Here is a 12,351-nt window from a genome sequence, read left to right as displayed (position 1 = left end):
AGCTCAGTTTAGCTTAAAGTTCAACAGCGGAAGAATATGGGGGCTTGGGGGTTGGGTTTTTTATTTATAAGCCTGAAAAGACATTTTTAGAAGCACTGGATGCTCTTGCATATTTTCTGCATAAACTCTTTTGCCCAAAATATGCACGTTAAACAAGAGCAGGTACTCACCCAATTCAGGTGCTTTGCTTAGCACAAATGCATAAGCCCAGAATTTGCTGACAGGTCCATTGTAAAAACTCTGGTCACACACTGACTGCTTCAGGCCTTTGGTCATCAGAATGTACAGCATATAAGCACCAGTTCGGACAGCACCAAATATACTTCAGAATAGGGAGAGAAAATAGAGAACACCCAGTAGTTACTCAGTAGTTAAACGTTATCACTTTAAATCATTATAGTAAAAACCCAGCAGTGTCCTTAATTATTAAGTGTTTGGAGCCAAATATTAATATTGATTCTGGTGTAGAGCTGGAGCAACTTTGATGCCTTCAAAAAGTGACTCTGAAGTTTTGGAGTGAGTGGGGAACATGGATGACCTGCTTTTTTAAAATTGGATTAAAACAACGCAACTGGCGACAGTCTTGTACAGTCCTGTCAGCTCCCTTCTTCCACTCTTAAGGAAATGCTATTGCAGGTATCCAGAGGAGATGGGAATGTTTCTTTTAGCTTTTTGAGTGTACAATCTACAGAATTTTGACCCTGCTGGCTGGGAAACTTCACTACTCGCAAGTGATGAGTTTAATAGCAGCATACATATTTTATTATTATCAACTCCCCTTCTAGCTTTCTCAGTGCACTCTGTCATCCGTTTGTTCTCTGTGACCTAATCCTGCAAGGGATTTTATGCAAGCACAATCCTCTACACAGCCAGAACTCCATGGACTTTAGTAGAGAACCTGCTTTAAGAGAGAAGTTTAAGCTTGTAAATTCTTTTGATAGAGGCCCAGATGGGCTTCATTTTGTGTCTCATACACCACCTGGTCATTATTTGCTCTTAATTCATTATTATAGTGGAACTGACAAGCTAGCAGTAGACGAATTCATTTCATGAGACTCACAAATCACCCTCCTTTCCTTAACCTGTCTGGACAGCAAGCTATGTGTTGTTCTGTAAATGGGATATATTAAAGATGTGTGTTATGGCATTACCAGGAGAATTATTATACTCAATTGATAGAAAAGATCATTTCAGATTACAAGGGTGGTATTTCTCAGAGGACTTCACTCCAGCAACAGCACCTGTGTCATCATCTAGTAGCTGAGCAGGTCTCCACTTTCCTACCCCTACCTGTTGGCTGAAGATAAAAGGCCATTCTGAGAGCAAACCATGGGTGCTTTACACTCCACCTTGAAAACCGAAAGTGGAGAGAGACTCGGAGGATTCTGTCTCTCCCTGTGGTGGTAGCACAGTCACTGGTCTGTTCCTGGTTATGGGAAACTTGCTTAACTTGCTAACAAGAGCACTGGTTAACTTGAGTGGCTCCCTGGTGCTTCTGAAATCAGACTTTGAGGAACTTTAAGCCATGCAAGCAGCCTGAAGAACATTGCAGACTATCATCATCTGAAAACTCAGAGATGCATAATTCACCATGCTGAATCACTCTGAGGATCATTGTGCCCCACCACTACCTCACATCACCTCAACTGCTGTAACTATGTCTGTCCCAATAACAGAAGTGGGTCCAATAATTAATACTATGTCACCCACCTTGTCTCTCAATCTCTGCAGAAAGATAAATGACTAATTTCTTGGTCACCAGTTAAAATATGGAGCAGGTTAATAATGACTGAAAGCTATCTTATGGCTGTTTGGTGACCCGTGTGGAATTAACTGACTTCATTCCAACAATCACCGAATCGGAATCTGCCTCCCAGAAACAGACCTGACAATTTAGTAAGTTCTTAAACTCCAGAAGGAAGAGGACAGAAAAGGGTTTGTAGTCTGACAATTGGTTCAGACCCTGTCAGTGCCATAAAAGGACAGCACTCTTCGGCATTATGTTGGCTGTCAGGTGCATGAATCAAAGCACTGACCCAAGGAATACAGGCAAACTCTATTTGTACAATATCAGTTACCCAAAAAATCAGTGTCAGACTGATCCTTATTCTGAATTGTGCTGTAAATATGTAGAAAAAACCTTCACCTTACCTAAAACCCTGCTTATCCACATTATTTTCACTTTCCCCATCTCATTTTGATGAATGAGGTTGGCGTACAACTAAAAAAAATGCAGCTTTTGAGTAAGAAGTCTCTCTAAACTTTAGGAATGCTCTGCTGGGCAAACTGTAGCTGGTTTCTTGTAAACAAAGTCCAAGAATGAGAATGCACACAAAGCAATAACCTTTATAACCAAGTAGTATTTGACCTCTCGGTCTCCATCCTCAAAGGAACCCGGCATGTCATCTTCAAAAGACAAGCATAGGAGTTTAAATAATTTTGCCAGAGACTAAAAATAAAGAACAGAAGAGAAATACTGATTTTACAACTCTTTACAATGGATCTTCACGAACCATCATCATGTAAGCATAAAGCTAGTCTACATTCTGAGTTCTTGGCACTACTTGAACTCATGTGTAGCTTCCCCTCAAGACTGTTTCCATAAATTCTGGTACTTCTGTGACCCTCTTCCCTACAGGATCTGAGCACCTCACAATCATTGATGGTTTCAGCCATGCAGAACCCCTAAAAAGGAGCAAAGTATTATACTGGTCTTACAGATAGGGAGCTGGGGCACAAGATAGTTTAGTCATTGACAGCGCCAGGGTCTGAATCAAGGTCTTGAGTCCCAAGTTCAGTGCCCTGTCCACTAGGCCATCCTTCCTAGATCTGTTTGGCTGGGTCTACACTACAGAGTTTTGTTGACAGAAGGGGTCTGCATTTGCTTCAACAGTATTATCCCTCAAAAATCTGAGGTATAACAATCTGTAAACAGAGCACTGTCAACAGAAGTGCAGCGTAGCCACTTCTGTCGACAGAGGAGGCTTCTGGTTGCCAGGCAGCCCTCTTTGCCGAGCTGCTGTTCTGTTTTCTGGCACCAGCGGGCAGTGCAGTCTGGCAGTTCTCTGTCGAAAGAGCAAGTTGTGTGAAGACGCAATCTGTTGGCAGAGCTTGTCGAGATTTCCCTGTCAACAGTCACTTCCGTCAACAGATGCTTCTAGTGTAGACATAGCCTTTGATACAAACATTGTGGGTTTTGTGCTCTCCTTTATATCAATGAGAAGGGCTTACCCTACTAAATCAGTGCACTAAGTTAGTAGGCACTATGCAGGCAGGAATCTAATTCACTGCGGCCTTCTGTGACATTTCACTTGCAAAGTTTCGGTGTAATTACTTCTCAACTTACATGCCCCTACTCTCCCCATATGAATTCCAAAAGATGCATTAATAACCCAGATAAATATTGTAAAGGATACAGAAGCTGTTATTACACCTCTGTAGATCTCTCTTTTATCACCTGCTTATGTGATGTTATAGCAACACACCTGAAGGCCTAGGTATATATGCAAAAGCAATGACACACAGAGCTGTAGAGAAGTTCATGAAAGTGCAGGGTCTTAGTTAAAGCAGAGGACATGCAATTAACACAAGAACACTGCTGAAAATCTAGTGACTTAGCAAAATTCCCAGACAAGAACAGAAGAAATCTTCCAAAAATTCAGTAACTGTCGATCTTCAGCTCTTTTACCTGGACTGACTTTGCAGTGGGGCAGGCATAGAATGTGACACGCATTCTAAACTACTCATCGCCTACAGTTTTCCCCACAATAACTCCCTTTGTGCCCATGTTTCTGCCTTCATGCACATGCACTGTAGCCTCTCACTAGGTACTTAGGCGTCCAAGTCCCAGTGCAACGCTCAATCTCAAAAAACTCCTGAATTTCTCTGCTTAACTTGCCTGCAGGGCTTGATTCAGAAAGTGTGCTCAGAGGCCACTTAGAGGATCGGGCCCTACACATTAGCTCATGGAAAAGGGGAGACAAGAAGAACTTCTACTAGTTTGGAGCCCAGTGGTGAGAGTACTAACTGGGGAGGGGAAAGTCCCCCAGTCCAAATTCCACCTCCACTTTAAGGGGAAAAGGGATTTGCAGCCTCTCGGGTGACTGCCTAACAAGTGGACTATGGGATAGTTTATAGGGTCCCACCCCTTGTCTCTGCTTGAAGATGTTCCACTTCAGATAAGTTATTAGAGTGCCATTGGTGCCCAGGGAGTGGATCTGGGTCTCCAGCAGCCTGAGTGCTCTAACCAACAAGTTACACAGTCATTCTCAAGCTTGTTTCCTCTTGGGCCCACCGATTTTGCACCTAAACCTTTAAATATGTGCCTGTGGAGCTCCAATGCCTAGGAATATTTCTGTTCATTTAACACTGTTTAACAAGAATATAGAACTTATTTTTGTTCAGCCCACCGTACGTAAGGTCACAGAGTATGATGCAAAATCTGTGTTAAGCCTTATAGTTTTCATTACTAGTGTTGACAGATTTTTATTTCTTTTATGGGCAATACGTTCACATGAGCTTTGAGGTTTAGGTTTGGTTCTACTTAAAATCTCAAAGCTGTATTCAGTAGACTCCGATGACTTGATACCTTTTTGAAAATACACAGCAAAATCATGCATTTGAGAGCAAGACAAACAATTGACCCACGAGATCTCAAAAGACTGCTTCGTGAGTTTTTCAGTTAATGTGATCTGGCTGTCGATTTGAAACAAAAAAACAATCCAGGGACATTCTGAGTGATGTATAATTTTGTGCAAATATTTTACACGGCTCTACTAAACACACATTGGCATTTGCAAAATATATAAATAGGCAAGTGCATGTGTCTGTGGGTGGCTGTTACTTTCCCACCTGAGGGTTTGTTTGTTATGTGTGTGTATAAGAAGTGAGATATAATGCTCTTGAATTATTGGATATGAAGTGAGAACAAAGTAAATTAACATTGTGAGCAAGGATTTGTCTAATGTTTTCCAGAAGAAGTTAGGCAGAGTATTAATTTGGGTCATTCTCACCTTTCTTCAGTTTTCCTCTCCCTACTTCTGTAGTCTAGGACAGAGATGAGCAAACTTTTTACGTTGGGCCCTACTATTTATCCGTGCAATTAGCAGGGCCTCGCAATCTGTCTAATGTAATCTAAATTGATAGAAATTTCGGTTATGTTCAGATGAAAAAAAAAAAAACTTTTCAGCATGCGTAAGAAAATAAGTATGTAGAATGTAAAACCTTTATTAATTGATATATAAATGTGAATACACAGACACAAATACAGTAACGTAGTTCAACATTTTTAATGAGATGGATGTGCCTGAGACCCAGCTGACAATCATGCTGTGCCCCACCTTACAAAATTTAATGCCCACCCTCTGAAGGGGCCCACCCTGCCTGCACTTTGCATACCCCTGGTGTAGGCACTTCCCTCTGCCTCCCAGGTAGAAATATAACAGGCCTGGAGTTTAGAAAATTTAAATGAGAAAGCTGTGTTTCTACTATACAATCCAAGATCCATGCCACATAAAAGTAAGAATGGAATAATGACATGGTCATAAACATTTTAAAAACGCTAAACAATCCAGCTGAAAGCCTAGTCATTATAATGTATTTCAGTTTTGTTTACTATAAACAAAAGTTTTCAAATGGAAATGGCTGAAGGTAGGCACATCAATCCGTGCTCAGAGACCTAGATATATTTGTTCTAATTGTCAGCATGGTATACTTATAGCCCCTGACTTCCATCGGTGTGAATGGGAATAGAATATATTCAAGTCTTTGCAGAATCAGACACCAAATTGCCTATCTCTGCCTGCACACAGAGTGCTTTAATCGAGGAAGTCTTCAATTCCACTCTTTTCCATTCTTCTACAGATGGAACAGAATCGCATCTACAACCAGACCTGTGAATTACGAGATATCAGAGCTAATCCTGTCCTTCCCTAAAACATGTAGCTATATGTACAGTTTGAATATGTATACATTAATTCAGTGGCACAGATAACCACCAGTCAAATGGGGATAATAATGCTTCCAGTCTTTCCCTTTTTGTCTGTCTTGCCTATTTACATAGCAGGCTCTTTTACGCAGGGACTATTAAAGTGACCATCTGTCCCATATTAGGCAGGATGTTCCTGTATTTGGGACACCAAAAAGACATGCTGACTTATTTTTTAAAAGGGACTAACTGTCCCATATTTGGGCCCTCCCCCACTGACCTTTTCCACCAGCAGCTGTGCAGGCACAGCTGCTGGCAGGAGTCACTTCCTGGAGCCTCTGGGAAGCAGGGGAGCATGGGTTGCTGCTGCATCCCTGCCACTTCCCCGGGACGCTGGGGAGGGCCCCAGCTGTCACTTTCCTGGGGCTTGAGGAGCACCGGGGGCTTCTGCATCCCTGGGCCTCTGGGGGAGGGCCGGGGGCTGCCTCTTCCCTGGGCTCCAGAGGAGCGCCAGTGGCTGCCGCTCCCCGGGGGGGGGTGGGGAGTGGCGGCTGCTGCTACCCCAGGCCCCCATAGTAGGCTGGCAGCTGCCAACTCCTTCCCAGCTCACCCAGCTCCTTCCCAGCTGCCCCTCCCTTGCATATCTCCCTGTCCATATTTGGGACAGGGAGATCTGGTCGCCCTAGGGAGCGCTCTCCTAATACGTGTGAATGTATGGTGCCTAGCACAACGGATCCAGTCTCGCATTTGGTGCCTGAAATTCCCAGTGTAACACAAATAAAAGTAACAATCATGATTCTAAATTTTACACTTTAAATGTGAAACATTAATAAGCGGGGAACTGTCTGGAAAGATTAAGAAAAATCTTTTTAGTAATGAGAAGAGACGTCCACACCTGCAGACACAGACCACACTGCAGCTGTAAAAGCCATAGGCGTAGTCTTTTCCATGGTGGCAATGTGCCTGAAGCAGTTTCAGAGGCTCTAGTGGAATCCAAGTTGGAGTAACACCTGCTAAGCCTTTCCAAAGGGTGTAGCATGAGAAAAGCTCTTGGTGGTGGACAGAGGACTTAGAGGCAGTTTTTTAAAGCTATTTAGGCGCACAGGGATGCAGATAGGGGCCTATTGTTTTTTCAAAAGCACATAGCTGTCCAACTCCCATTTAAATCCTAAAGAGATTGGCACCTAAGGTGCTTTTGAAAAATCCCGCAACTTAAAATGCTGGATTGATCCTTGTCCCCACGCATGCGGAAGCTGGCAGGGGAGGGGGCACCCCTTCCCTTCACAACCCTTTGGAGACTTTGTGCAGACCGGGGCCTAATCTACATATTCATTGTCATGAGAAGAGTGTTGTGGTCTGGTTTAACCCTAGACAGGAAACAAAAGTTCAGAATTGAGGGAGAAACGTATAATTGTGAAACAAAGGCAAAATGGGGAAAGTGAGGAAAGGCCAAGGGAGAAGGACAGGTGACTAGAAGAAAGGGAGCAAGAGGCAGAACTAGGAGGATAAAGAGAGAAAATGAGAAGGAAGAAGTGCTGTTAAGGGGAGGGTGAGGGGTTGGGGAGATGGGATCATAGAGTGCATGTGGAACAGAAAGAAATATAACAAATTTCACTCCTGTAAGGATCTCTATCCTAAGGTCTCAATGTACTTCACAGGTATCAGAGAGGGGAGCTGTGTAAGTCTATAACTGCAAATACAACGAGAAGTCCTGTGGCACTTTATAGACTAACAGATTTATTGGAGCATAAGCTTTTGTGGGCAAAGACCCGCCTCATCAGATGCATCTGAGGAAGTGGGTCTGTGCCCACGGAAGTTTACACTCCAATAAATCTGTTCATCTATAAGGTGCCTAAGTACTTCACAAGTAAAATTGATTTAATCCTTAATCCACCTTGGGATGCCGGGAAGAGGGAAGTTACAAAGTAGGAAACTGAGGCACTGTAAGCCAATTTTACTGCTGGTATATGTTGATACAACTGCAACCTCACTGAAGTTGCAACCACTATTAGCTCAGGCCGAGAGACTCTGTAGCTTGCTTTAAATAGAAGCCTGTGGCAAAGAAAGTCCAGAGCCCAGAGGTGTTAACTATCAGTCCTCTGCCTTAACTAAATGCCTTCCCAATTATTTTCATCCATGCTATTTATCTCACAGCTCACAGACTCTCATGTGATTCTAACAAAGTGCCCCTTGCCACAACACTTTCATGTCTAACTTCAGTCAATTGAATTTTCACTTACAACCCACCACATCCCTAGAACCCGTTTCCTTCTCTCCTTCACATTAACAGAATCAGAAAACACCTCGCCTAAGTTATTCCCTCAAGTGCCACAAGACCTGATGAACCAGTCCCAAATAATAACATCTCCGACTGGCTCTAAGTCAGGACCAATGAATGTTGTCTGCTGGAGACTTCAAGTCACATTAATGCTACAGCGGAGTAAAATCCATCCACCATACACCATGGAAGTGGCAAAACCCTTCATCTCTGCCAGCTGCCACATCTGCCACTTGGATTGTTGTTGTTGTTGTTTTAAACTCATAAATAGGACTTCTATAACAACCCTTCTATCTTCAAGTCTGTTCTCACCAACCCTTAGTCCACTCCTCAGGAAATGCACTTTGATGCCCCAAACCTATCCCTGTTATGACAGGGATCAGCTACTTTATTCCAATAGTCAGACAATCCCATGGAGCACATCAATACACTGACCTTCACTGAACAGCTGAAGAGAACATCACCAATTTAAAAAGCAAACACAAAAGAAATAAGTGACATGATTAAACCCTTTCTTGTATTTGGGGCTTTACTAAATTCATGGTTCATTATGGTCTAGGCCAGGGCCCTAGGATTTGAAAATTGGTAAATTTCACATTTTCAGATGTTTAAATCTGAAATTTCCTGGTCATGCAACCAAGTGTCCTAACCCAAAGGAGGATTATGGGTGGGGCTCACAAATCTGTTTTCAGGGGTGCGTCATGGGATTGTTACTGTCACTTCTGTGCTGCTTCAGAGCTGGACTCTGAAGGCAGAAATCATAGAGCCACCTGCAGATGCAGGAGCTTTCTGGAGGTGGCTCAGACCTTCCCTGTGCTGCTATGGGCACCCCAACCAATGGCTCCCAGTTGCTAGGCCTAGCCCATTTGAGAGGGATAAGTCTCGCTCTTCCTATGCACAGCTGCCCTCGGGTACTTCTCCTGGCAGTAGAAAGCTTTGTACCCCCTGCCTCACTTCTTGCCCCCATTGCTCTGCAGCCACAGGGTGAGGGGTAACTGTAGAGGGTGTGCCCCCCCTTCTAGAGGCAATAATTAGCTTGTTTCAACAGAATAAAGGTCATGTGAACTTGACAGGATTTATTGATTGACACTTTACAGCCACAAAGAACTCTTGGGGTCAACTCCCTGATTATAGACATGGGCAACTGAGACTGTTTTGGAGGGTAGTGAGCTCATTTGGGAGCCTCAAACTTGAGAGCCACAGCCTCATCTTAACAAACGCAAGTGAAAAAAAAGTTTTGGTTTCAAATGTCATCCACTGAATGTCAGCAGGGAGCACCCAGCAACCGTGTCTTTCTCCATTCCTGTTTCTGTGTTGAAACCCCTGTCCGTGTTTAGACACTGCTCTTGGCATCCACAGAGTTCATGCATGCATGATAGGGGATCCTCCTTTCTGCCAAGTTCCAGAACTGGAGCTCAGGCAAACTACAGTGTATTTCTTTGGCAATATTTTTGTAAGCAGGAATCTCCAGCCTACAATTCTCATCCAAACCAGGAATTACAGCACTGTAAGTGAGGTAAAATCCATCGAGAGAGATGCATTTGTGCATGCTCCAAAATGCAGACTGCTTTTAGAAGCCCTCCTGCAGCCTGTTGGAATTTTTGAGCTGGTTTTGCTACACCACTCGACTCTTCCCAATAGTGGAAGTACTGTCTGAGGTCCATCGCCATGCAAGAAAACATCTGCTGAGCACTGACATTTAACTCAGCATTGGAAGAGTGTTTGTTGTTTGACTGCGCTTCAGCCCAGAACTATACGTCCACTACTTGGTTGTACGTTTGGTCCTTAAGTCCCATGGTATTCGTGGTGACAAATGGAACATTCTCATTCAGCGGAGCATCATTCAGAAGGGTTGACATTTCTGTTAAAACCTGCATTTTCAGTGTCAATATCAGCTCATCTGAGATGAGCTCAGAGTATTACTTCAGGTGAGCTGCATGGTGCAGTACAGGCAGAAACCAGGAATTGCAACAAAGCAACTACTGGCTTTAGGGGAAGTGCAATTTTTTGTTCTGCAATTTCAGTCATTTCAATCATGTTTGTAGTGTGCTGCCTGTATCAAAGTTTGTGGCTCAGCCAGTGTTCGATGATCTTTTTAATGCAGCTGACCAGTTTATCAGCTTTACCAAACTCATATTTTCATAGCTAACAAATGAGAGCTGGGGCCATAAAGTATTTTTAACAGCTGCAAAATTGGTATTTATATTCCCTTCACCAGATGAGGAAGTTGGTGGAAACAGAATAGGAGTGTAACTCCATAGAAAAAAGTAATGGCCCATCAAAGAGACAACTCATTAGTTACTGAAGGTTTGGCAGCTTCAGGCTAGGAGATGAAACAGCTGCAACCATCATGCTGGAGACCAGTTTTGAATTAACATTATTTGCTTCCTGGGACATCAGTTTCACCATATTCTAATGAGGAATAAGAAACTGCTTGTTCTCCAGGATGGAAGACACATTTATTAACTTTATCCACTGTTAAATTTTCCATTTGATATTTCCCATGGATCCTCTGCGTAGAGCCCTAGAAACTAGTCAACAGTTTCACACCACTGATTCTTTCTGTATGAGCAAGTAAATAATATTGTCATGCATGTGTGGTGTCAAATGAAGCTTCTCACTGGATTTCTGACAGAGGTGGGAAGCATCTCAAAGGAGCAATATTTATTTCCTGAATCCATCATTTTACAAATAACACTCACTAATTCAGCCATGAAAATAACTGAACCTCTGTGTATGCACCAGTGACTCTCCAGCACTCTTAAAATAACATCTTTGCAAGTGAACAACCTTATTCAGAAACATTTTACAATATTCATGTGAACAAGTGTGGGTTACAGTTAAATTACTAGAAAAAAAATCAATTTTTAGTTTAAACCTAGTGTTTGGCAAGAAATCTCATACAAATTAAGGAGTCCGCTAAAGGATTTTTCAAGTAGCCCTCAAGGAACTCATAAGCATAACACAACTCTTAACTAATCCTTAATAAATGCTACCAGAAATTTTTTGCTCATTTCCTGCATTATTACTGAAACTATTTTACAGTCCCAACATTATCTCAAGAAAATTTTGGGATAACTGTAATATTCTGGAGATTTGGATAATAATCCAAAAAAAGGTTATACCTCTTTCTCCAAGAGAATATTAAGATTCTTACAGGATCAACCATATCAAGTTGTTATAGCAACTGCAATGCTTAGCATTGAAATGTATGTATTCAGGAATTTAAAATTATCCTAGCCAAATAATGCAACAAAAGTAATAAAGTAAAAGATTTACCAGTGAATTATGTCAACCCAAGAGGACTAGTGATCACTAAAACCATAAAACAGTCTGCAAATAAATATAGCAAGATCTAAATTACCACGGAAGATTAGTATTTGACTGATTAAAGGAAGCTTAAAGAAGCTAAAAGTTATAATATGACTGTAATGAACCACTCAGCTCCATAAAATGAAAGGCAATTACAGGGCCGGAGCTATAAATTCTTACTTAGTTTTCAGTCTGTACTTTGGCAGAACTCCTAATGACCTATGTAGAAGTCCAGCTCTCGGGATTTGTTCTGCAGTTAGTAAATGATCCATACATTTGCACTCTAATAGCAATTTAGAGAAGTCCTGAATGGAACAGAACTCTCTAACTTTATGTCTTGCCTTTACTCCTCTAGTCTTCATTTCACTGGAACTCACAGTTTGAGATTATCAAATTAACAGGCTCATAAACAAACCAACTGAGTCATAACAGTTTTACACTTTAAAGAGTTGTCAGTATTTGTTCCAATGAAATTCTATAAAGATATAATCTTTTGGGCCTCTGTTCTGCAGAAGATACCTGGTGACTTCTGTTTCACAGGTTTCTTCTCTTCCATCTGCACCTGTCAATGGTTAATTTGACAGACCATGGACTACATATCCAGGTTGACCAAGGCGCCTAAGTTCCCCCCACAGACACATACAACTACAGTGGCTAATTTCCAATATGTAAGTCCCATTCATGTAAGTGCAGTTCTCTTCCTGATTCAAGTAGCCACAATATTTTTAATTTCTCATTTAAAATATATTATCTAATGCTCTCGTCATTGGATCACATTCTGATAGTCTTACTCTTGTTAAGTAATGCTTTGCAGGTGCTCCCATAGACTTCAGTA

General features: G+C 42.1%; 1 protein-coding gene across 10 annotated transcripts in view; it reads right to left on the bottom strand.

The window, feature by feature from the left end:
* The window catches only part of ELOVL6 (ELOVL fatty acid elongase 6), a 115,024-nt gene that overhangs the window by 18,306 nt on the left and 84,367 nt on the right, over window positions 1–12,351 (bottom strand). For all 10 annotated transcript variants that reach the window (XM_074993436.1, XM_074993444.1, XM_074993440.1 and 7 more), the window contains one exon: window positions 171–322. In XM_074993436.1, the coding sequence (XP_074849537.1) occupies window positions 171–322 (152 nt within the window). The remainder of the gene's footprint in view (window positions 1–170; window positions 323–12,351) is intronic.

Source organism: Carettochelys insculpta, chromosome 4 (assembly GCF_033958435.1).
Source record: "Carettochelys insculpta isolate YL-2023 chromosome 4, ASM3395843v1, whole genome shotgun sequence".
Taxonomy (NCBI): Eukaryota; Metazoa; Chordata; order Testudines; family Carettochelyidae; genus Carettochelys; species Carettochelys insculpta.
This window is presented reverse-complemented; position numbering and strand designations above follow the sequence as displayed.